The 24,707-nt window shown below is 43.2% G+C and overlaps 1 protein-coding gene across 3 annotated transcripts in view; it reads right to left on the bottom strand.

Moving 5' to 3' along the window:
- The window catches only part of TAF7L (TATA-box binding protein associated factor 7 like), a 122,788-nt gene that overhangs the window by 7,164 nt on the left and 90,917 nt on the right, over positions 1–24,707 (bottom strand). For all 3 annotated transcript variants that reach the window (XM_085607709.1, XM_085607708.1, XM_085607710.1), the window contains 7 exons: positions 18,752–18,878; positions 16,184–16,241; positions 12,762–12,841; positions 12,279–12,392; positions 10,988–11,182; positions 9,146–9,258; positions 8,773–8,832 (listed from right to left, as the gene is read on the bottom strand). In XM_085607709.1, coding sequence (XP_085463835.1) covers positions 8,773–8,832; positions 9,146–9,258; positions 10,988–11,182; positions 12,279–12,392; positions 12,762–12,841; positions 16,184–16,241; positions 18,752–18,878 — 747 coding nt within the window. The remainder of the gene's footprint in view (positions 1–8,772; positions 8,833–9,145; positions 9,259–10,987; positions 11,183–12,278; positions 12,393–12,761; positions 12,842–16,183; positions 16,242–18,751; positions 18,879–24,707) is intronic.

The raw sequence follows: 24,707 nt of genomic DNA, 5'->3' as shown, positions 1-24,707 counted from the left end.
CTGCCACCGCAGCATGCATGTACTGGTGCAGACAAAACGACAGTCGACATGGCTGTGTGCTATGCCAACTAGCACTGCCTAAGGTATAGGTAAGTCACCCCTCTAGCAATCCTTACAGGCTTAAGGCAGGGGTACCTATATCACAGGTGTGGGCATTTCTTGATGAGCATTTCTTGATGCCCCTACAATATTTAGTTCTATTCCCTAATATTGTAAGTGCCATGGAAACCAAAGAGAGTACATGGGCTGAAAGCTTGACAACTTGGGTTCCCGAGCACCATGATAGATTCTCTGAACCCAGGAGTGTCTGGTACCAAACTACTCCTCTCAGTAAACCCACACTGATGCCAGTGTGGTATATAATGAAACATTTAATCAGAGGGCACTTCAAAGGTGCTCCCTGAAAACCTACCAACCCTGGTGTGATCACAGACTGGCTTTAGGCAGCCTGCCACCACCAAACATGCTTCTGGAGCCCTGTGTCGAGAACCACCGCTCTGAGACCAGAAACATAGCACATCCTGGGCGGAGGTTTCGCACCTCCTCCCCAGGATGAACACAGTGCTTAAGAGGGAAGCTTCCTTTGTAATGTGACCCACAGCCTCTGTCGCTGGCAGCAGATAGCAGCCCCCCTGGTTTAGACCCCCCACTGTGAGCTGGAAAACCTGCAGGAAGAATAGGGAGGTGTGCCCACCTCTGCCAACTTCACTCCTAAGGTGCAAGAGTTGAGATGAAGCACAGCTTTCAGTCTCCTCCATCTGGAGGATGGTGGGACTTCTCCAAACAGGGTTAGGACTATGGCCCCTCCCACAGGAGGGTGGCATAATTGAGGGTGTGGACACCCCAGGGAAGGTGCCCATTGGCCCTACCCTTACATACCCCTAAATCAATTATTTAGGTGGCTCTCCCAGACCCTGAAACTAGGTCCTGCTGACCTAAGAAAAGGACGAAGATGACACCATGCTGAGAAGACTTACGAGGCCCACTGACTTGGCCTCAGCTCTACCGGCCTGTCTGCAGCTTCAAAGACCCTGAGAAAAGAACTACGCCTGTCCTGCAGCCAGCGACCTCCACAACCCCTGGGAGGACTGCCTGCCTGCAAGCAGCAGAGGACTCGGATGCCCCTTGGATCCGCAATCCTTGACCACTCTGCACCATATGCCTGTGTCCAGGTGGCACACAGATCCAGGACAGGTTCCCCAGTGATCCTGAGTCTAAGTCCAGCGTTAGCGGACCCCTTCTGGACTCCACGAAGGAGTCTGCAATGTGAATCGAAAGGCTCCCCCCCCGAACGCGACTGGCTCTGATGAGAGAAACCAGACGTCAAAGGACACCCCTGCACCTACAGCCCCTGGGCCTTCAGGAGCTCGACTGACAGTGTACCTGCGACCTACAACATCCCAATTTACCTCTGCGGTCACTGGTGTTCCTCGTGTAGCCTGCGATGTGATGCCTGCAGCCTGTTTTCGAATCACACTTTCTCCATTCACTTGCATTGGGCACCAAACACCGTGTTTGCACCCTGCACCCAGACGCCCCTTTGCTGCTGGTGTTGTATCTCTGGTGCTGCCTGGTTGGTCCCCCCACAGTGCTTACTTTAGCTTCCGAAGCGCGACCCCTGCAACCGATTTACTTACCTGCAAGCAGCGGGTCTTCAAGCACCTCTAGTCTCCATGGGTCAACACTGGGCATGATCTTCAAATTTGACCTCTGCACCCGGCCGCTGCTGGTAGTGTAGTGTCTGTGCTTACCTGCACCTTGCCCTCTGCTGACCCTGCAACCCGAAGATTGTAACAGTAAGATGGTTACTTACCCCGCAAAACCGCATTGTTGTTTTCCTCCATAAGTTAACGTTGCATAGACTGAAAATTGCACGGTTGAAACTGAAAAGAATTTCCATTTAAAAATGTACTTACCTTTTTGTGAAGATCTTTGTTTTAAAATAAATCTTGAGCAAAGCTTATTTTTATAAAATTCGAGTGGATCTCCTTTTTGAGTCGTGTGTCATTTATTGGTCATTGTGCGTACAACAAATGTCTTACACTCCTCTGTATTAGGCCTACACTACCACAAATAGAGCACTTTGGGTTTATATTGAGCCATGTATACTTCTGGAGGAATCTCTGGACTCTGTGCATGGTATAACCACTTAGTGGTATACCATATACAGAGCCAGCTTCCTACAGGCATGCATAATTAAACTTCTCTGTGTATGTAAAGAAAGTACATGCTGTATTTATGATAACATGGGATTTCTGATAACAGGATGATCCCCGATCCTTCAATCTAATCGTTTGAAATGTACCCCCGGAAGAGCATTTTATGCTAATGTGCCTACAGTAATATTTCCAGTCTTTTAGTTTTATTAGGGTTTACCCTAAACTACAATCTATATTCAAAAAGTCATTCATCAGAGTGGTACAATCAGAAAAGCTGTAGGAAAAGGACACATTAGAACAAGACTTGTAGAAAGCACCATACCACTTTAGCTTGGGCTTAGTAGGAGTGGCTGCAACAGAATTAAACATCCCATATCACCCATGCTCTGGTGGTAGCCCATCTTTTAACCCCTTGCGTGCGGGTTTATTCCTCCCGCTGTGCGGGAGAAATAAACGGCGTTCGCGAACACGACGGCTCCCGGTCGTCGTGCGCACACGCCCACCGTATTGCACGACAGCCGGGAGACGTCGTGCGCACGCAAGGGGTTAATGGGACAACCTCCATAGCCAAACCGAGGTCTAAAGATACCACTAACACGAAGGTTTACCTGTGATGGGGACAATAAAGGGTTAAAAAGAAGAAACCCATTTCTTATCTGTAACAACAGTTTTATAGCAGAAAATAGATTTTGCAGATGGTGGTAACAAAGGGAAAATTTGGGATTGCGCTTAATTTAATAACAAGTCACTATCACCACCTATGGTAGACTCCCAAAAGTGAAACTATTTATTTTAATGATGATTTCTGGAACAAACTGCTAAATGGCAGAATAAGGCACAGCATGTTAATCTCGGAGAGGTTTGCGGTGTAAAGATGATGTTTTGCTATTTGCATTGCAGATTGCTCCATTTAGTATGTTTTATCAAGTAGAGACAAAGTGAATTCTTCTCATCTTTAACGAAAAAATATAACCAAGTTTGAAGAAATTGACACTGAGCTTCTAGCATTTCCTATATAAAAAAACAACAAATGACCATCTGTTCTAAAGCCTGAAGTCAAAGGAATTACATGCGGACTACATTAGAGGTATAACATAGCTGCTTTCCAGGCACACAGGAATGTGAACAGGGCTGAGAATATGCTCATATCAACAGTAATATGCTTTTTTTTTTTAACTCAAATGTATGACTTATAAAAATAAAACAAATCCTGGTAAGAGTGAAAATTGTTAGTTAACCTAGACACTGCAAATGACTCATATACGGACCTAAAAAGTATCTCTGCATGTAAGCGCCTATATGATAACTAGCAAGTCAAAAAAGAAATAAACATATTGTGACTTATAAAAACTCTAAATGGAAAAGGAAATCACTGCCTCAACACCAGACAGGGGCAAATACAAAAAAAAACTAAAACAAAAAAAACACACCAAACCACTAATAAGGATTCCAAGGTGATGGCAAAGGGGAGCTAAGATGGCATATAAGAAAGAAGGAATTATGGAAAGGTTTCAACGCCATCAAGGCCTACAATTGAAAGGATATGATACCGGAGTAGTTTAAAGAGCTAAGGTTTTCTACCCAGCAATGTATAGGCAGGATGCATGTCCAAAGGGCTCCTCCGACCTCTTGTCTTTCCCTGCAGAGCAGCAGCTCACAGCCACCCCTCCCCTACACACTGACTGGATGAGCACACTGTAACCAAACCCCAAAGTAATGAAACTCCTCCTGGGGTTGCACTCCGCTGCACTTCCCACAGACTGCCGAGACTCGCAGACACGCATGTGAACCACCCCACTATAGCTGGAAAAGTCTTGTCGGGCCGCATGCCGGGAACTAACGAGACACCTGCAACCATAATGTAACCTACCACGGTATAGATCCCCAGGCACACTCCACGTTCAATGACGGCCGACACATCAACAAGCAAATCAAATTGCTGAGACTAAAAGCCAGTTATCAGTTGTAGGTCAATCAAGAACATAAATAAAGTGGGTTTTTAAGATGACCAAAATGATATTGGGGATTTGCTATGCATGCCACTTTCTCTACATGGGCACCTGTGACATCAGCATGACCGGTGAGACTAAAGAGGTCTCTGCTGTATTTTAACATGCTCAGTTTCAGGTAGCCACTAAAGTTGTCTCTGTATGGTTACACATATGATGGTAAGCACATCCTGTACAGGCCTAGGGATACGGCTAGGTTTCGATCTAATTTATATTAATATGGTATATATGATATGTAGCATGACTCGTGAATCCACTCGGAGTGCACAGTCCAAGATTAAAAATGTCTGTTCAGATACGCGTAGAAATGGCACGTTTATGGTATTTCACTGGTATGACAAATATATTTATATAAATATTATAAAGAAAGTAAACTTGGTGGTCTTAGTAAATTGGTTTCAGCTAAAGGGCTGTTTTCTTGTGACACTGAACGAGGGAGGACCGGTGAGCTGAAGGAGATGCACACAAAGATTTCGAAAGCAACAAGGAGAGATCCTACAGAAGTTGGAGTGCCTCAAAGAAGTCAGGCATCGACATACAAAGAAGTATTAAGTGATAAATGGAGAGAAACGGTGTCACAAATAAACAGCCCACCAGTAGCTGAAACGAACTTACCAAGACCACCAAGTCCAAGTCCTGAGGATAACCCCCAAGCAGGACAGGGTTCGAAACGTGTTGGCTTGTGCTCATGAGCCACGAGGGAATCTCATTGCCCCCTTAAAGACAACACCCTTTGAAATAATTATTCCCAGAGCGTTACACACAGGCAGGACAAGAGGCAGGTTGTGATTATCTTTGAGAGTCCGCCAGGTGTATTTGTAAATCAAGGACTGGTTACTTGTACTTGTATTGTTTATGTACTGTTCTATGTATTGTATTGTGAACTGTGTTTTGCAGTTTTTGGTGTTACATTACTAGTTACTGTTTAGAATGTTTAATATTGCTTTGAAAAATATGTGTTGCCCGACAAGGTGATATGAGAATAATGGCCCAAATGTTGTTTGAAAAAAGTACAAAAAGAAGTGAAATAAAAACACATGGGCTTTAGAACAAAGTACTGAAGTCATGTATGATTAATTAAAAAAAGGTCTATCTGAACACAGTTTTTGTTAGTACAATTTAAGAGTGGTCTAGTCCAGATAGTGTACAGACATAAGCCTTTCTTGTTCATAAAAAATGAGCGCATAATGATGCAACTTTTAAAATATATATATATTTTTTAAAGTGAAAGCTCCTACATATTAAATAGTTTAAAAGAATTTTCAGACTGGGAACACTTTAAATATGTAACACAAATCCATAGAAAGAAAGGATATTTTTTCAGGGACTCGTTTATTCCAGGAACTTGTAGCAGGATATATCACAACCACTTTCACAAACCTATTCAGCCTTCTGCTTAGGAAAGTGAATGACTAAACTGTTTTCTCTCGCATCTGTGGCACAATGTGTCATTCTAGGCAAACACTCAAGTTCTTTAATAAAATTTGGGTTATAGGGTACGCAACATTTTACATTTGTAGCCTGTGTGGCTGTACATACACATACTATACATAGACTGTAATGGTGGCTAGGGTGTGCCGGATGAAAATGTCTGAAACAAAGTCCTTAAGATTGGCTGGCAAACCACAACCTGATGGCGGGCCAAGATGTCCACACAATAATGCTTGGTAAATGTGCAGAGGTCAGTATGCAGGATGTTGACTAAGAAAGTTACGGAATCTCTTAGCATTCAGGTCACAGGTTTGGATGCACTGGACTATCCACCTCGCTACTTCAGCCTTAGAGATAGGATAGCCTTTGTGAAGTTTTGCAAAGGCCACAAAGAGCAGATCAGTTTGAAAATACTTATTCTTGTTGAGATAATACAGGAGTGTCCTTTTAACCTCTATCGTGCTTAGAGCTCTTTCCACTACCACGGCTGGCTGCAAAAGGAAGACTGGGAGCACTATAGTTTGAGTAGGGTGGAAGGGTGATATCACCTTACCCAGGTGAGGAGATATGCAAGACTGATTTTGAGAACAACCCTATCTTTGTGTACCTGAATGAAAGATTCTTGTAAGTGGAGTGCTTGCAGTTCACTTATGCGTCTGAGGAAATTGACATTCCATGAAAGGAGCTGAAGAAGGCACGAGTTTGAAGGTTCAAAGGGTGGTCCCGTGAGCCTGGTGAGGATTATGCTAAGGTCCCACAAAGGGTCAGGAGGTATTCTGGGAGGTATGACTCTTAATACACTCCATGAAATCCCCGACTATGGGAGTACAAAATAGGGATACATTTCACCGGTTTTAAAGGTAGGCTGCAACATTAGCTAAGTGCAGACGTATCGATATGTAGGTGAGGCTGGATTTCTGCAGATGTAAAAAGTAGCAGATAAGGTCATGGATGTCAGGCTTTCAGAGATACAGGTGATCGGAAATACAGACTGGAAGCATCTGCAAACTAGAAGAGGTTTGCCCAACAAACAGAACGTTTGATGCTAGACCAAGTTTGAGCCTGGAGACGCGAAGCCAAGCATAGCATCCGAGGAGAACAACAGTGTTAATGCCTATAGAGGCATTGTCTGTGGCATGGAGCGCCCAAGAAATGGTGGTGTTTGAGATGGTCTTGCCCTTAGACACCATCTCCTCCCTCCTCTTCCTGTGCTCCTCTGGAAGATGCCTTACCAGCTCCTTCATCTGTTCACACTGGGAGCTTTCGAAACAAGAAAAGAGCAGGATAGAGTTGCCGATCCACCAATGCATGGCTGAATCTACAGCTTTGTCAGGCAGCAGAACATCAGCTGTGGCTTGGGTGGAGGTTTTTTTTACAGGCAAGTCAGGAGCAGTAAGAGTTTTTTATGTAAAAGTTTGCAATCAGCGGGTTTGTAATTCTTCTCAACCCTAGGTGACACTACCCTAGATTTGAATAACTCTTTGAATTTGTTCAGGGGCAGACTTGGGCATGGGTAAAAACTGCTTGGAGCATTTGGACCTTGAGTGAGACTCCACAAGGAAGTCCTCTTCTTCCAGTACAAAGTGCATGTCGACCTTGTGATACGCCGTAGCCCTCTGAATGATCTCATGAGAGATCGGGTATAAATCAGGCAAGGATGCAATAAATAGGTAGTGGTCTATGTTGAAGTCACCTTGGGTGGGGGCTAGTGTGGGATCGATATATTAGAGTCTTTGCAGTGGTAATCCACGAGCCCTGGGTATAGTCTTCCCTGGGGTAATCAGTGGGCCCTGGGTCTAAGGGCTAGTCATATGGGTCAAAGGGGCCATAAAGACTGCCTGGATCTGAAAAGATATGAGGGACTCCTCAGGTGAATCTGGAGGAGGCAGAGGACATGGTGTGCGTGAGCATGGTGGTGGATGAGGTAGAGTTGGTGGCAGAGTAGGAGGAGAAACAAAAAGGTAGAAAACTTGTGCCCCATCCCCCTTACAACATAAACTTGACTTTTGGTGTCAACAGAATGTTTGACAACTCGTCTGGTGATGCCTTTGGCGCCGGCTTCAGATGCGAGCATGGGTGCTTGACGCACTAGGAGCATATACGGCTCGGTGACTGGTCGGGGTCAACACCCTTGGGCGGAGCCATACTTGAATCCGAAGCCTTCTCTTGGTGCCAACCGACTGCGAAGGGGGCGCCTTTCTGTGTCCATGCTTGGGGTTCAATGCAGATTCCTTTTAGAGAAGTGCTATAACTCTGCAGGAGATGGTTTGTGTCATCCTGGCTTGGTGGCATAGGTCTTGAGGTGGGAGACATGCTTATGACTCTTGGGGTGGTCTTCGTAAGAAAGCTGGTGACCTTTGGTGCTGGCTTGACCTTCTCCTCTTCCTCGGACATGCCTGATGAAACTGTCCCTGGACGAGGTGATGCCAGGCCTGCTGGGATACCAGATGGGCCAGCTCCTCACCTTCTCCATCACTGAAAGGATCTTACTTTATAAAGATGCCCGGAGCTTCGGGGGATGTCTGTTGGAGCATCTTGTGATGTGCCCAGTGCCTTTCTCTTTGGTACCTTTGGGCATTTTTCGAGCAGAAGACGTGGCAGGACTCGCAGGAGGTATTGTTGCAGGCATCATGATGGTCTGACCACGGGTATCTGGAGTCGCACTGGGGGAAATATTGAAAGGGGGAATTCACCCACATCCAGTTTGCAATCTTTGGAGTTGAAGCCCAAATGCGGACATGTGAAAGCTTCCCGCGTCCAGCACTGGTCGTCGGTCCTCCGAAAGTGTCTGAAGACGAAGCGTGGTGGAAAGTTGCTTAGGAGCAGGCTGATTTTCCAGATGAATCGCATCAAAATCCAACTGTATGGGCCTGCAAAACATGATGAAAACGCAACAAATGTGGCGCCCTCGCAGGGTATGTCCAAACCCGATGGCAGGAAAAAAGTTAGTCTACCATGGAGTCAGTGTCCATACAAATTGTTCTCTATGGAACGGGGTGGTTTGTGGCGGGGGTTAGAGGGGTCATAGCACCTCCTATGCATGGCTCGAAAGACTTCTTTGAAGAAAATCGGAATGAAAAGCCTGAGTCCTACACTAGATGGCAGCAGTATACAAAGCATGTGCGTCTGCAACTGCACATGATATGAACATGGTATAAGCTTAATGCTCTCACCTGTTGTCTCTCATTGTCTTCTTGCTGTTTGAATTCATCCAAAACTGCTTGCAGACGAGTCTAGAAAAAAAAGAAAAAACAGAACATCTACTTATTTCTTTCTATAAAGAAATGTGCATGAGCAGAGATGTTAGCCCAGTAATTTTTCAGGACATACTAAGCTCATTAGGCGAGGTGGCAAACATGAGCAGTGAAGTAAATGAACCAGCAGCTAATGTTACTAGTTATGCTCTCTGGCACACTTAGCAGGCATTTGTTACCATATATAGTATATATAGTATATATAGTGATTGGATATACCACTGGAAGGTCAGAGAATGGTTTAATAACAAATAGAGCAGCCACTGAAAGACTGCTAACCAGACGCACTCACTTTCAATGCTAGGTTCTCAACCTTCATGATGAGATCCTCCTGCCGTTTACGCCTCTCCTGAGTTTCCTGCAGTTTGTTTTGCAATTTCTCCACCTGCTTCTGGAACTCTTGTACTAAATTAGAAAAAAAATGAGTTAAACTGGAACATTCTAGATTGACACTTAAGCCTCCATTTCCTTCAACAGGTAAATTGCCATTTTCAACTCTGATATCATGTTTTCTCAGATCTCCATATAGCAAGGCATTTAACATTAACTCCAAGCATAGTGGGCACATTTACTTCTGGAACCACAATATTATCAGGCCCACCTCCTTTCCACCTTGAATTAAAGAAAAGTGATCACTATACTTTAAAAAGCAGTCAAATGTCTATCACAGGAATATCTAAGCAAAGTTCATATTCTTAGAAATATATTCATGAAGCAGCATATGGAAGTTAAGCACTATTAAAAGTCTAGTACTATGAAGAACCAAATTCCATTTAATCACTTTAAAACATTTGTGGTTTTGGAATTTCTGAAGGGCTCCATAAGCAGCAAGTCCAGTATATCACAGTTATTTTTAAACATATATCCTGCGCACTGGCTCCATGAAAAACAAATCTAGAAATGGAGCACAGGTGGAGGACTACTCATTGGCGATATTATCTACAACTCAAATACAGTAAAAACATAATACATGGCATTCTAGAATGTCTTCTCTTCAACTCCTCCAACCCCTCTCCAGCCACCTACCTGCTCTACCAAGCAGCATGGGCTGTACAATTCAGCTAAGCAGGAACTGTACGAGAAACATACTTTCTATATAAACAAGATCCAATACTATAGACTATAACTGCTCAGACTTCAATCCACATTCACCATTTTGGGAAGCAAAAGACCAATGCTTTAAAAAAGCAAGCTGAGGACTTAAAGGCGTGCTCAGAGAGAATACGGGGGAAAAAAATACTTTTTTAGTCTCAAAAACTGGCCAATTATAGTGTCCAGTGCGCAAAGGTTCTCTGCTGTGGCATTAATGTGTACCCGAATACTAATGCTTTGTATTGTTGTAAATCAAAAAAATAAAAATTGTTTACAAAAAAAAAACCTGGCCAATTGCAAAATACACAGGCCCTTTTACAAGTTACTGGCTGCACATAAACCTCTAGGTTTCGATGAATACTAATTCGGGTGACCTTTTTTTTTTAAAACAGACTTTATTAGGTCACAGAACAAAATGCAGTCAATCCCCATCCCCAATATTCCGCCCTCCAACCAAATCAGGACGTATTGCAGTGATCACCCCACCACATTCTAATTCGGGTGACCTTGTTAGCAAGCTGAGACATGACTTGGTAAAATCCAGCCTCAAACAGCCCAAACCCCATCCACACCCTCATGTGTCTAATTTTTTGTGCTGCATTAACTTCATTTCCGAAAGCATCTGATTTATTAAGTAAAAAATCCTACTTGGGGCAGTGATCATTTGGCTATTTCAATAAGACAGTGGCCACAACCGTTCAGGTTGTCAATGTATACATTGTTTTCTAGTTTTTTTTATATAGTGCTGATGACAACACTGAGGGAAGCAAATAAAGGCAGCTAACACATTCTTCTGTATTCTAAGAGGGCAATCATGTAGTACCAGGTGAAATAAGAGAAGCGACAACCTCAAGTTCATACCTGCCAGTTTATTTGTCTCTCTCAGGATTGAAAAAGTACCGAAAGGGGAATAATAAAGGGAGGATAAAAACACAGAAAACAGACATCACGTTGTATGATTTCAGCCAGTGAACAGGCCCAGGAAAACAAAAATCGCTTCATCAGAGGCCAGCATATCCCCCATCATCATTCACTCCCTCACCTATTTTGTTGGTTCCTTCTTTCTCCCGTCGTTTTTCATCAGAATCATTTAGCTTGTCCTGCATTCTCCGGTCTAGATCTTCCTCTGTGTCCATTATATTGAGGTCTTCATCATCACGGCGGTCTCGGTCATCCTCATCACTCTCGCTGCTGCTGCTGATGTCATTGAAGATTTCTCGCAGTTCATCGTGATCTACTGTTATTAAAAATAGGGGGAATTCAAGACAATTGAAAAGGACATAACTGTTTCCAAGATTTTTCATCCTAACTTAGGTTAAGTTGGGATCCACCAATGGAAGCTTCATGTCACACAAAATCATTATGCGCATTCTCATGACTAGGTCTCCCTCAACGGACACAGCGGTGAAGAGTATACACATAGTTCAGCTTCAATAAGATGGCATGCTGGTGTAACCTCAGTTTGCTCACTGAACATCTATGTCTGTACATAGCTTAGTGTTGTTATAATACCCACAAGAGCATTAAATATTAAAGAATAGAATTCATTTTTTTATTACAGGCGTCTTTAGACATTAGGATGGTCATATAATAAGAAAATTACATCACAACTCACTTGTAATATTATAAAGAAGTGGTCCGTTGACAGCAGTTGCTATTCCTTTGGTGGTTTGGTTTAAAGGCTAATCAACTTCCAAGGTCCATCGCCCTTCCCCAGTCTCTCATGTCTCCGTGGGAGGCATGGAGAGGAGGGGCAGGAATGGGAAACTGACCCACTGCCTGAGTGGAGAGTTTGCTCAAAGACTGAGGCAGTGGACAGCAGTGAAGGCATGAACAGCTGTCCGCATGCTGCTCGATTCGGCGTTCCATGCCATTATAAAGGCATATGGTCAATGAACTCCTTGGGAACTTAAATCATTGTAATAAATTGGTGGTACATTCACCCATGCAGTAACCCATGATACTTTCTTTAACATGCACCTCTTACAGCCTGCTGACACAAGCAAGTCTCCCCCAATTCTCCTTCAATCTGCACCCTTCAGATCCTTTGATTTTGAGAATGTCTACACTGATTTACTAGGGACAGATTAATTACAACAGAAGAGGAAAGAGTGGCATAATAGCCACAGTCTCCTTGTGAGTAGAGCGCAGCCAAAAAGAGGAATTAAAAGACAATGGTGGTGAAATAAAAGCATCTTCAAGTTATCAGTGAAGGAAAGAGAGTAAAATGGAAGCATGAGGACAAGAAAGAGAGAGAAAGAAGAGGAAATGTGGCAGAGGTAGCATTAGCACCCAACTAACTCCATAAGCTTCTGTACTGCTGCGTCTTGTACCTGAAGAGCTACGTCCTTGCTTGTGCCCAGACATTCCAGGTGACACATCCAGACCAGTAAGTGAGCCATGGTTCTCCGCCTCTTTCGTCTCATCTTCAGCAATCACTTCCCAACCTGACAGCGAGTGCAGGTGTGTCAAGGTAGCAAAAGCACTATTGATCTGAAAACACCATTATCAAGTGAAGGGAGCAAGATGTGCTCTGAATTACTACAGCCTAAGCCTTGCATTCTTTCATGAATATCTCTGTAAGATATCGGGACCTACTTTAGACTCTCAGTGAAGCTCATGCACTCCCCGCTTTTAAACCTCCCCCTGCTACTGTGCCCAGAAATGTGGAGATAGAAGAGACAAACACACCTTAGGACACATAAGCACACGAGTTCATAGTGTCAGTCAAACGCTATGGGCAAACACCCCTACATTTCTTTACCACTACGCCTTCCAATCCCTTCACCATAAACAAATACACAATGTAAGGATACGGACGCTGACCGCTTCAGCATCGGTGCTCAGGAGCCGCTTCACCTCCTTTTCCACGTCTGGCGACTCAATATACTGGGCCAAAAATCGGAAAAGAAGCAGAATTCGGCATCAAATAGGCGTCCTTCATGGAAATGCCACTAACAACAAACACATGAACATTGTAATCAATAGCACATGTAACCTCCAGAGTGTGCATAGACGTGTGGTGGCCACACGGTACAGGGAATTGAATAATTATGCATATGCTGGATTGGGAACAGGACCTTAGTATTCAGCTTCCTAAACACTTACAAATATATGTCTGAGTGCACCAGAGTGCCCTGTCCAGTGTTTATGAACAAGCATTACTTTCGGTAGTACTTCCGGTCTCCGTGGGTCTGGCGGGAGAGACGGCGGTGCTAATGCCCTCTCCTTGTTGATCAGACCGACAGTAGCATTGCCATGCAACGAACAACATCTGCAATTAAGGCCTGTGCAGGTATATCCAAGATACACCAACATGGACAGGGGTAAAACAGAATACATTCATAACTAAATGCTAATTTTAGCTTAAACAAAATTCTGTCTGACGGTGTGTGTGTGAAAATGAATTCTTTAAATATAAGTTTGTGCAAAGGGATCCATAATTAATGAGATTCCTCATGTAACTCTAAAACGCTACCCCAGAATAATGTAGATATCTAATTGAAGTCAGAGCCTCACTGTATCATCTCGGATAAGGAACCTTTGAATAAATCTTTGATACAAGAGTGTGATCTAGACTCTGACATCTCAAACTTCAGGAGGTCTGGTTGGCAAGCTTTTGATTTACGCCTGCTCCTCCTGCCTAGGTTAAATTGCCTTCACGTCAGCACCAGCTTCTTGTAAATACAAGACACGAGATATCAATGTATTGGTCTACGTTGCATGGATTTGTAGATCTGCCTATGTTCCGCAAAATACCACTTAGTTTAAACCATGTTTAAATTTAAAAAAAATACCGCTCACTGATCCCAAAACGATTTCCTGCTTCTGTTCACTTGGGTGAAATTAACTTTCTTTTGCCTCACAGGAAAACATTAAGTGAAGGGTTCATAGAGCTGGGTGCAGGAAATGTTCAGATTTCTGGAACAAATGCTAAATCCATAAGTGAATTCTCCAGTGCAATTTCCAGAACAAGAGAAAGCAGTTTGGTTGCATAAATGCAAACAGTGGCTTCTCTGGATTTAGCATGTCCTCCAGAAATTGAAGGGTTTCAATCACCACAACTGTGACTCCGCAGCAGCACATACATTAGGGTCCAATTGGTAGATTTTGATGAAATGTCGTCAACTAGTGTCCCCGCCCAAAAAATAAAAATAAATCGAGCAGTAAAAATCATCCAATTTTTGAATTACCATAGTATTGAACGAAACTGTAAATATACAGGCATTAACTTCACCTTTATTGGTGTTATTTAACACTCTGCATTCTAAAGCCTGCCTCCAGTAATCTGGCAAGGTATCTTGGGCTATCGTGTTGTCTGTATTTCCTCTAGTGTCATTAGTAGTGAAAGATTAGATGCGGTGAAGGTTTAGCGATTACTGTTTAATTTATCTATCTGTGATGCTCTCCAGTATTGGAATCGGACCCTCTTCCTGACCGAAAATGAGATTTAAGTAATAACATCAAGATAGGAAAGTTACATTGTGCCCCCTTGACAGATAGCTCTTAGCACAAACTATAACCTGCATCTCTTTACACCTGCACTCCGTTGTATCAGGTACTTTAACATCTGAACTACAGATAGAAATTAGGCACACCCTAGCTCCCAATTACGCAATGCTTGATCTTAAATTGGAATGTATTCTAGCGGTTCTTTTCTACTTGGTTGACGCTGAATAGCAGCAATTAAAATACAAACTAAATTTGCAACTAGCCATAAGAAACTAATCATTAAAATACTGACTTTTTTTTTACCAGCACTTCGATACAATAGATCTGTTACTAGGCATTAACAAGGTCTCCAACTTAGTCATCTATAGTCAAAAATCTGAATCCTATTGGTTAAATACACCAACTCTAACAATTGTAAAGAAAATTATTTAGAGGGTGTAGAAAAGTTAATTTCTATAGACCGAAGATGAGATTCATTTAACTTTATACTCGAATGTTCATTCGGATAAAAATACATTTTTATTGTTAAAAATTGTTTTTCCTATTTTCTTAATTGAGAAATGTTATCAAAGTTGATCTATATTTGAATCCCAAGTCTATCTCAGATTAAGGGTTCCATGGACCCATGTGCTTCACACCTTAATGCTACTACATGTATGTAGATGTCAATCCCATTTGCATTGTATTTAAGTGATGACAAACTATTGATTTTGCCTTAATGGGACCAGATCCTTGTCATTGGTCCCTGTTGCACCACCACACACCAACATACATAAATGGAAATCCTTTATTGTGGAGCAGCAGCTACAGGGTGCTCCCAGGGCCAGACAGAATCAAATGACCAGGAATCCTTAGTTACATTCTGAGTCTCTCCCAAAAGTTTCCTATTAGCACCCCACAATCACTTCAAGCTATAACGCATCACTTTCCCTTAACTAAAACAAACCAAGACATTTAAAAAAGTTAAGAGAAGCCCTAAAAACAAACAGGTAACATGTTTGTTGGCAAGTGAATATTACTCTGGGGTGGATGGTAGTCCACCACAAGCAATAAAGTCACTAACTTCTAAGGTCCAGCCAAAGATTTGAACAACTTAAGCCTGTGCTCCACAGCTCAGCTTAACTAAAAGAAAATATGTAAAGCATTCATATGAAAATGTGAAAGCCTTCGCAGTACAAAAACAGTTAAGAAGGCAAAAACACAAGACAATAAAAATCCCACTCCAATTAATAAAAATATATCAAAATTTGATAAGCAAAATGACACAAGAATCCAGAACAAGGAACCACAGATATGTATTTTTAAAGACGTATGTGAAAATAGCTTCAAAAACACAAAGGGCCCAATAATTATAGAAACGGAAGACTGGGACCTGGACGTGATTTGAGGCGCAGTGCGATGAAGCTGTCAGATACACAAAGTGAACTAGTCCAAATGAAAAGTCTAAGTCAAAAAGTTTGAAGAAGCCCAACTTCAGAACAGGACTTTTCTGAGGAAAAGCATTGACATTTCTACTAAGCCCCAATGCAGAAAGGGGACTTTGTCACATTTGAGAAGAAAAATACTCTCTGAATTGCTGAATACTGAAATTGTTGCCACTGCTGTGGAACCAAAGGCCAGATACTGGAAACACTCAGGTCTTGTTGAAGCTCTGGAGGTTTGGGAGATTTCTCACTGAAAAATGTTCAAAATTTCGAAACAGAATAGGACTTAGTCAAGTTTTCTGAAGTGCCAGGAGCCTTGACTGGGCCAAAGCTAGCACATTTGGGCAGGAGCACCAATTACCTTTTTTTTGGCAGTTTTTCGGAACCGTCTCTTTCGGACATTCTTCAATGGTAGGGTAACTGTAACAGACAAAATGCCACGATAAGCAGGAAGAGTGAAAGAAGGGAACCTATGCTAAAGGGGAGCATGCCAAGGCAATCCAGTTTGCTATGGGATTACAACAACTTAAACGCACAAGTGTTATTTAACATGTGATACAGCTAAAGGAACATTGACAGGACCAGTAAGCTATACAGGGTTGTATCAGTGATGCTGCCAGAGTGGCATCTGGGCCCACAAGTCATAGTGGTTCAATGTGCCCTGCACCAGCTGCGCTTAATCAACAGTCAGCTCAAACAGTCCATATTTAGTTCTTTGCTGGTGCCTAACTGAGGATTGTCTAATTATGTGCTTTTCCAGGACAGGGTGTCGGGTAGGGGAGGGAGATTTTGGGCCTTGAGTTATGGTCACAGAGTGAGAAAGTGCCCAAGTAGGCACTGGCATCAGTTGTGTAGCTATCAATTGTGTATAAAAAAGACAAATGGTCCATCTGGAGGTGGGGGGCGGGGGTGGAGTGTAGACCTCGATTTCCATGGCCATAGTTTAAGGAACACTTATTACAAGTAAATGTTACTTGTGCATTTCATACGTTTATTTTCTTTAGAACAATTGATGGTTTCGAAGGTCAAGTATAATCAAATAACAAATTTAGGTGCTCCTGCTGTGTGATGGCGCAGTGAAAAGTGATGCAGTGAAAAAAGTGCGCTATTGACATATACAATACTACATACGTGTGACTGACTGGGATAGTATGATGTTAATAATGACGCCCGTACTACGAATATCTTGATTGACAATCAAATTAAAAACAGTAGCCATTTATGACGCTTCGACCCACAATGCCAAATGAATCAGATAAAGATCATCATCAGGGCAGAAGATTAAAGGAGTCACCATCCAGATTGTTGCCTTAGTCCTACAATCTTTAGGGATAGTCTAATTACATGGATGCATCACCCTACTTAGTCTTATAAATTGACAAGCAAGGGGTTCCTGACCTGGATGAGACTGTTTCTGAGAGAGGGTGGATGTTGTTCATCAAACACTGTAAAATGAGGTATAGTCATATGTGCAATTGCTGGCATTAATCAGCAAATCAAGCGTGAGACGCAATGTGATCAAGCTCTAAAAATAGTCTGCGGTTCTTTGAGGCCCTTATGATTACGAGTAGCCAATTACAATAGTATGCCATCTCAGGGTGCCATGCTGGAATGAAACCAAAGGCTTTGGCTTTATTCCAGCACAGCAAGCGTTCTGTACAACTTTACCTGAGATGGCATGCTACTGTACGTGGCTACTCCTAATCATGAGGACCTCATAGGACCGCTGACTATTTTTAGACTTATCACATTACGGCTCACACTTGATTTGCTGATTAATGACAGCAATTTCATATAAGACTAACCCATTTTATAGGGCTTGGTGAACCATACCATACCCACCCTCTTCCATAGACCATCTCATCCAGGTCATTAACCCTTTGCTTGTCAGTGTATAAGACCAAAAGGGCTGATGCATCCCTGGGGTTAGACTATCCCTAAAGATTGTCGGACTAGTGCCGCAATCTGGCTGGTGTCTCTTTTAATATTCTGTCCTGAAGCTGACCCTTTTCAAATTCAGTTGGCATTGTGGGTTGAAACGTCGACAACTTTCAAATGCGTAATGTTTTTAACTTGATTGTAGATTAAGACACTCATAGTATGAGTGACATTATTATCATCATACTATCCCGGTCAGTCACATGTATATAGCATTGGCACACTTTTTTCACTGCATCACTTTTCACTGTGCAGTCACCCAATAGGAGCACCTGAATTTAAGTTATTTGATTCCGCTTGACCTTTGAAACAGTGATTTGTTCAAAAGAAAATAAACGTATGAAATGCATAAGTAACATTCACTTGTAAGAAGTGTTCCTTAAAAAATAAGGCCATGGAAATCAAGGGCTACACTTCCTCCATAAAGACCATTTGTGTTTTTAATCTTTGTTCTACCCAGGTCCTTGAGTTACTGGGTTGCCCCCTTCTGAATATCAAATCTGCAGAATCTCAATAAACCAGTAGCTAGACATTGCATAGCACAGTTAGCTGAATTATGTGAAGGCACTTTCTAGCTAAAAAGGAAGTTCTATGGTGTGTACAAGAAGAGTGGTTTAAAATCCAGGTAGATGGCTTGCCTCAAATCGGGTTTTAAGAAAAAGGGCAATCAAATGCTGCAGGTAGCCGACAGCCATATAAACAGGGAGTATAGAACTCACATGGTACAAGTCAAAAAAGGTTCTTTTCTTTTTAATGCATCTCTTCAAGAGCAATGTCATGCATAACTTAAATCAAATGTCAATCGTAAATGCCTTACAAAAGCTTTGACTCTGAAGGGATTATGTGTGCCACAACAATGAGAGTTGATCCTCATGAATGAAGGTGCTCTAACCATAAAAACAATTGTAAGCACATACATGCTCCAAAAGCATTAGGATATTTTGGAAAACAAGAGCGAAAATATGGAGACATTAATATAAATATGAACTAACTTCCATGGTTCCAGATGAATTTCTTTTCTCGGTCTTTATCCTTTTTCTTGCTGCTTTTTGGGTCTGTGGCGCCTGTTGGCTCTTCAAGAGGGGGGAAAAGCTCACCATCCAGAGTGCACACCAACATCTGAAACACCAGATCAGCAATATTTTCAAATATGGGGCAAGCGTCAACAATTAACTAATTGAAATATATATCATATGAAACTTGTATATCTTGTTAAAATCTTTTATAAACATTCCTACAATGGCATACAATATTATTATTATTAAGGATTTATAAACCGCATGGCTGCCCGAAGGCTTCCCAGCGCTAAATGGTCAGATACTGAATAGGGGCGAACTATGCCTTAGAGATATTGCTTAAACAGCCAGGTCTTGATCTCTTTGCGGATCTGTAATTCTTTGTCTATCAATCTGTGTTCCAAAGGCAGCGAGTTCCAACGTTTGGGAGCGAGGTGGGAGAAAGATCCAACTCCCCATCTCTCCCTCCTAACCTTTGTTGGTTTCAGGCATTCCTCCGGGCAAGACCGTAGCTGCCTATTTGGGCTGTAGGGAGATACTAGCCTCTAGATTTTTCTTGGGACCTCTATTAAGGCGGGCTCTGTGCTAGCACTGGCAATGCCAATAGGTCTGGCTTATGAACGATGAAGCCTTTGTTCAGAACTAAAAAACTTGTGTAGAACATCCTGGAAACAAGTTGTCAAATGTCACCTGTTACTCCAGAATAAAGATTTAATGTGTTAAATACCTATATACACACCTTTGATGCATCATTATGGGTTTGGAGACTCAAAAACCAATCATAAATGCGCTCTGTAACTCATATTTTTTTTGCAGTTTTATATAGCGCAAACTTGACCCGGTATCGGGTATCAGAGCGCTTTAAATAGCACCAGTTACGTTACATAAGGACACACATTTATTTTTGTTAGGCACGGGGAGATTAAGTGATTTGCCCAAAATCACAGGATGTTCAGCGTCATTACCGAGACTCGAACCCAGAACCCCAGGTCAGACGTCGAGCGCCCTAGCCGTTATGCCAACTCCTCTCCTCCTCATGCATCCATCCACCAATTCATTCACCCTTTGACAACCACAATAAAAACACACTCGGACTCAACAAGATATGCAAAATACATTATATTAATTCAAATGAAAAAACGGAAACATGCTGCAGCCTAAACATAGCAGTCATGTGCTGTCAATAACTAAACTGAAAAGAGAGACGGGCACCCTTCTTGCAGAGGCATTGTACATAGTTTATCTTTGTTTTAACCCCTTTGATGCGTGCGGCGGCCAATGGCCGTCGCAAGCACTACCTCCGTAGTGCTGCGCACGTCCGTTGGCCGACGCGGCCCCGCCCACGCATGGAAACGCCTGCACCGCGGCAGATTTTACGCTGCAGTAAACGGGTTAAAGTTCCCATACAGCAGACACATTTAGAACCAGCATGTAGGCCATCTTGGAGCATTACAACAATGAAAAACATGGACAGCATTCTAGGATAGTCCCCTGATTTAGAGGAAGAGGCGTTGCGGGATGCAGCATATTGGAGATTAAATGAACATCAAGCAACCTGTTTGCGCAGTCTAGAGAGTTGTAGCAGCCTCAAAAGAAAAACAAAAATAAAGAGAGGAAAAGTAAAGAAATGAAATGAGGAACTTTGAAAGGAGAAAACTGAAAACTAAATGACTGGCTATCACAGACAATGAAGCACACTAATTTTCAGGTGAATGTGCACATGTGCTCAGAAAATGCTGTCATGCTCAGGGAAAAAAAAAAAAAAAGCCAGTGGCTGATGTGGATGAACTGTAACACCATGCAACAACAAAACGTAGGGATGGAAGCAGTGTGTGGAGGTACAGTGTGGTGTAGGAGTGTGTGGTGGAGAGTGGTGAAGGGAAGAGAGGAAGGAGGGAGGAGAGGCGTGGATGGGGGGGGGGAGAGGCCTGGAAGAGGGAGGAGAGGAGTGGAAGGGAGAGAGGAGCGGGGGGGGGGGAGGGTAAGAGGAGCGAGGATGGGGAGGAGTGGGAGGGGGAGGAGGGGGGAAAAGTGGGAGGGGGGAAAAGTGGGAGGGGGAGAAGAGTGGGAGGGGGAGAAGAGTGGGAGGGGGGAGAAGAGTGGGAGGGGGAGAAGAGTGGGAGGAGGAGAAGAGTGGGAGGAGGAGAAGAGAGGAAGGGGAAAGGAGACTGCGAGGAAGGAAGCTTACCCTGTAACCATCACCCATTTGTGGCATGCAGTGCTGTAGATTAACATGCTGTGCATACTCCTGCCTTTTACTGTTGCACTCGGATGTGGACATCTTGTTTTCTATTATAATGCTTTGTCCTTCTCCACTGCCCCTTTCCTCCTCTTTCCCTTTTTTAGGTCTCGCCTAACCCAGCGCATGCGCTGGTCTGGCGAGACTTTTTGTGAGGGCTCAAAAAAGTGCTACCATGGCCAGCCTAGAGTTACAGTGCATGTGCGCAGGTGCGCGCACCGCGCTTGATCGTGATCACTTACACTTTCGCGGCCGCATGGCCGCTTTGATGTTCTCCATGAACCAGTTCTTTTTTTTTTTCCTGTTTATTACTTCTATGTAGTAATGGTGGCACCCGTGCTTTAGCTTAAACATCTTAGGCTAAAGTCGGGTGCAGACATTGCTTCAAAAGTTGAGAAATAGACAATTCTTTACTTTTGAAGCAATCTCGGTACCCGGCTTTAGCTTAAGATGTTTAAGCTAAAGCAAGGATGCCGCCATTACTACAGAGCCGTAATAAACAGAAACAAGCATTGGCATAGCCAATAGATCTCGCTTTTGGGACCTTATAAGTATTTAGTTATGCAACCGTTGCATGGCTAAACACTTATAAGGTCCCAAAAGGGAGACCTATTGGCTATGCCAATGCTTGTTCCTTTTGCCCTGACACCTGTCATGAGCTGTCCTCGCTGTCACCAACCTTCCACTGTCAGTTGGGGATGACTGCTCTTCTGTAAGCTGTGGTGGCTGGAGGTTGAGAGACATAATCCAGTATAGCTCACCTACCCGTGTTGTCTCACCACAACCTTGGCGACGATTAATGGTGGTCAGGGACAGCACTGCGAGCCTCCTCTCCGAATCCTGCTCCATCATAGCTGACCGTGCCGTCCTTGCGGGTCCTGGTGAATTCCCACGCTGCCGTCATCTGTCTGTCGACGGCAGCACATCATTGAGGTGAGAAGCGGAGGGCGTACAAGTTTATTGTGAGTATCTTGCCCTAATCGTCTGCACCGCATCCCTGTTCTGCGTTTTAACTGCTGCCGGGCTATCGTCATCCTTAAGTGTGTCCTCGGCAGCACAACGTTAGGGTGAGTAGCTGAGTGGTGTGCCTGCGCCGCGGTTTGCCCTTGCCCTTCGAGACCTAATCAGAGTCAACGTTTTTCCCCGTCTGTCTTCCGGGACTGTGCATTGCGTCCCGAGTTGAGAGGAGACGCCTCGCACAAGAGACCACTAGAGGGAGCTGCAACATCACGCTTTGCTCGCCACGCTGACTAGCACAGCCGAGTAATTCCAGGGAAATGTTTTTCTCTCGCCTGTCACGCTGACAGGCACAGCTTAACACGCCGCACTTGACTGAAGCTTGATGTTATTTTGGCAGTATATGTTTTAGGCCATTTAGTGAGAGCTACTCTTTGTAAGCCCGTCACGCTGACAGGCACAGCTTAAGAACATCTAGTAGCATTTGTCACCTTTCAGCTTGTGTCATTGTAGGAGCCTAGTGTTTAGGACATTGGTCTCAAAGTTATACAGAGGATCTTTCTACAAGCCAGTCACGCTGATAGGCGCAGCTAAAGTCTAGAAGGCGTATGTAAGCTGGTGTTGCTTCCTCACCCAAGATATTTTGAAGCAAGTGTTACCATTTAGCCCTACAATTTTCCACTCTGTGTGTGTAATGCAGAGTGAGAGCTTATCTATACATACAGCAAATTACAGTCTGAGCAGTGCGTTCCTATTGTATCTTATAATATTAGGACGAAAACCTTTCTTTTACATTTTTGTCTTGTCCACTATGGCTGTGTCCAACATTAATCAACCGCCACCTTTCTTAGATGAAGTGTGTGAACCTACTATTGTTTAGAAAGACTGGGAAAAATTATTCTGCTCCTATCTCATCGCAATTGGGCGTGACATTTTCTCCATTGAGTAAACAATACATCTTGTTACACGATATTGGCATCCAAGGAAGTAAAGTGTACGAGAAGTTATCGGATTCTGAAAGCGGTTCCGAGGGGGGGGGGGGGGAGACTCAGATGAGGTTTACTCTGCTACATTGTAGAAGCTGGAAAGACACTTCGGACAAAAAGTGAATGTAGTCTTAGAGAGACAAATTCTTTTGTAGGGTACAAGGGAAAACAGAAAAAGTTACATCCTACATAGCTGTGTTGAGAGGTCTCTCGAATTTGTGTGACTTTAGCACTTTGGGTGATTCTCTAATTAGAGATCAGCTCGTTCGCTGCACTACCAATCTTAAAAACCAGGAGAAGTTGTTGACAGGAAACCCCGATTTAAAGGTTGCTGTAGAAGTACCTAAAAGTATCAAACACACTGCTGAGTGCATCAGAGAAATGAAGCACAGTAATGGGAACGAGACTATGCAAGTGGTCCTGAGAGTGTGGAGAGGGAGAATTGTTCAGGCAAGAAATTTAGTGAACCTTCTGTCACAAGCAAATCTTTGGACGATAGGAGACGTAGAAGCTGAAGGTGCTTCCGTTGTGGCAATGGGAATCATTTAGCCAACAGTCCGAGTTGTCCAGCTCGATCCATAGTCTGTAGGAAGTGTAACAAGAGAGGACACTTTGCCAGATTCTGTAATAACTTAAGTTCCGAAATTAAAAGTGTTCAAGCAATTGATAAGGGTGCAGAGGGAAATCACACGATGTATATTTTTTAGGTTGGGAAGAACACTCAGAGTAAGGGTGTGGATTACCCTAGATGCATTATTTCACTTGATATAGAATTTAATGTGTTTGTTGACTCGTGCTCTCCATATTGTTAATTAATTATGAAATGTTCAAAGAAAGATTTCTGGGCAGGAATTATACATCCATTTCACTGGATATAGATCCACATAGTTATAACAAGGATCCTATCACCCTGGCAGGTATGTTTGTAGGCAAATTAAATTCAAGGATTGTAAGACACAGGGTAAAGTTTACCTTTCAAGAAATGGGTCATGTTTATTGGGGTGGGCTCGCCAGAAAGAGCTAGGCATCAGACTGGACCCTAACAGAGATTAACCAGTGTTTGCCATAGGTGAAGGGATACAGGAATTGGAAGCTATTTGTGACGAATTTCCAGAGGTGTTCTGTGATAATTTGGGTAATTTAAAGGGCTTCCAACATAAGATTAGAGTAAAAGACAATGCAGTCCCCATTATTCACAAAGCGCGTCCCATTTCCCAACCTTATGCAAGCTCCTCTGTGGGAGGAGTTGGACAAGCTAGAATCATTAGGCATTACTGAACCCATCAAAGTTCATTATGGCCTGCTCAGATTGTGGTTTCCAGAAGTCAGGGGGGTGGGGGAGGGGTTTGCGTCTGTGTGGATCTTAGAGACCTCAATACAAGCATTTGGGTAGACAGATATCCCCTCCCTCGCATCAATGAAATGATAGGTATGATAAGTAAAGCAGAAATATTCAGTGTTATCGACCTATCATCTGACTACCACCAAATTGAGGTTCATCTACATTCTAGGTCGCTCACATCATTCAAATTTCTCTGCATTCCATTTGAGTTGGCATCTGCTGTAGCTGTATTTCAACGGGTTATGGAAAGTATGTTAAGGAGGATTGCAAATGTCCACGGTTTTCAGGACATCTTAATTCATGGTGTGTCTGTGCAACAACATGCACCTACTCTGAGAATGGTTCTTAAGGCTCTCAGAGAGGCAGGCTTTACATTGAGTAAGGATGACTACAAATTTGGAGTAGAGT

The sequence above is a fragment of the Triturus cristatus genome, chromosome 5_2 (assembly GCF_964204655.1).
Source record: "Triturus cristatus chromosome 5_2, aTriCri1.1, whole genome shotgun sequence".
NCBI classification, from domain to species: domain Eukaryota; kingdom Metazoa; phylum Chordata; class Amphibia; order Caudata; family Salamandridae; genus Triturus; species Triturus cristatus.
This window is presented reverse-complemented; position numbering and strand designations above follow the sequence as displayed.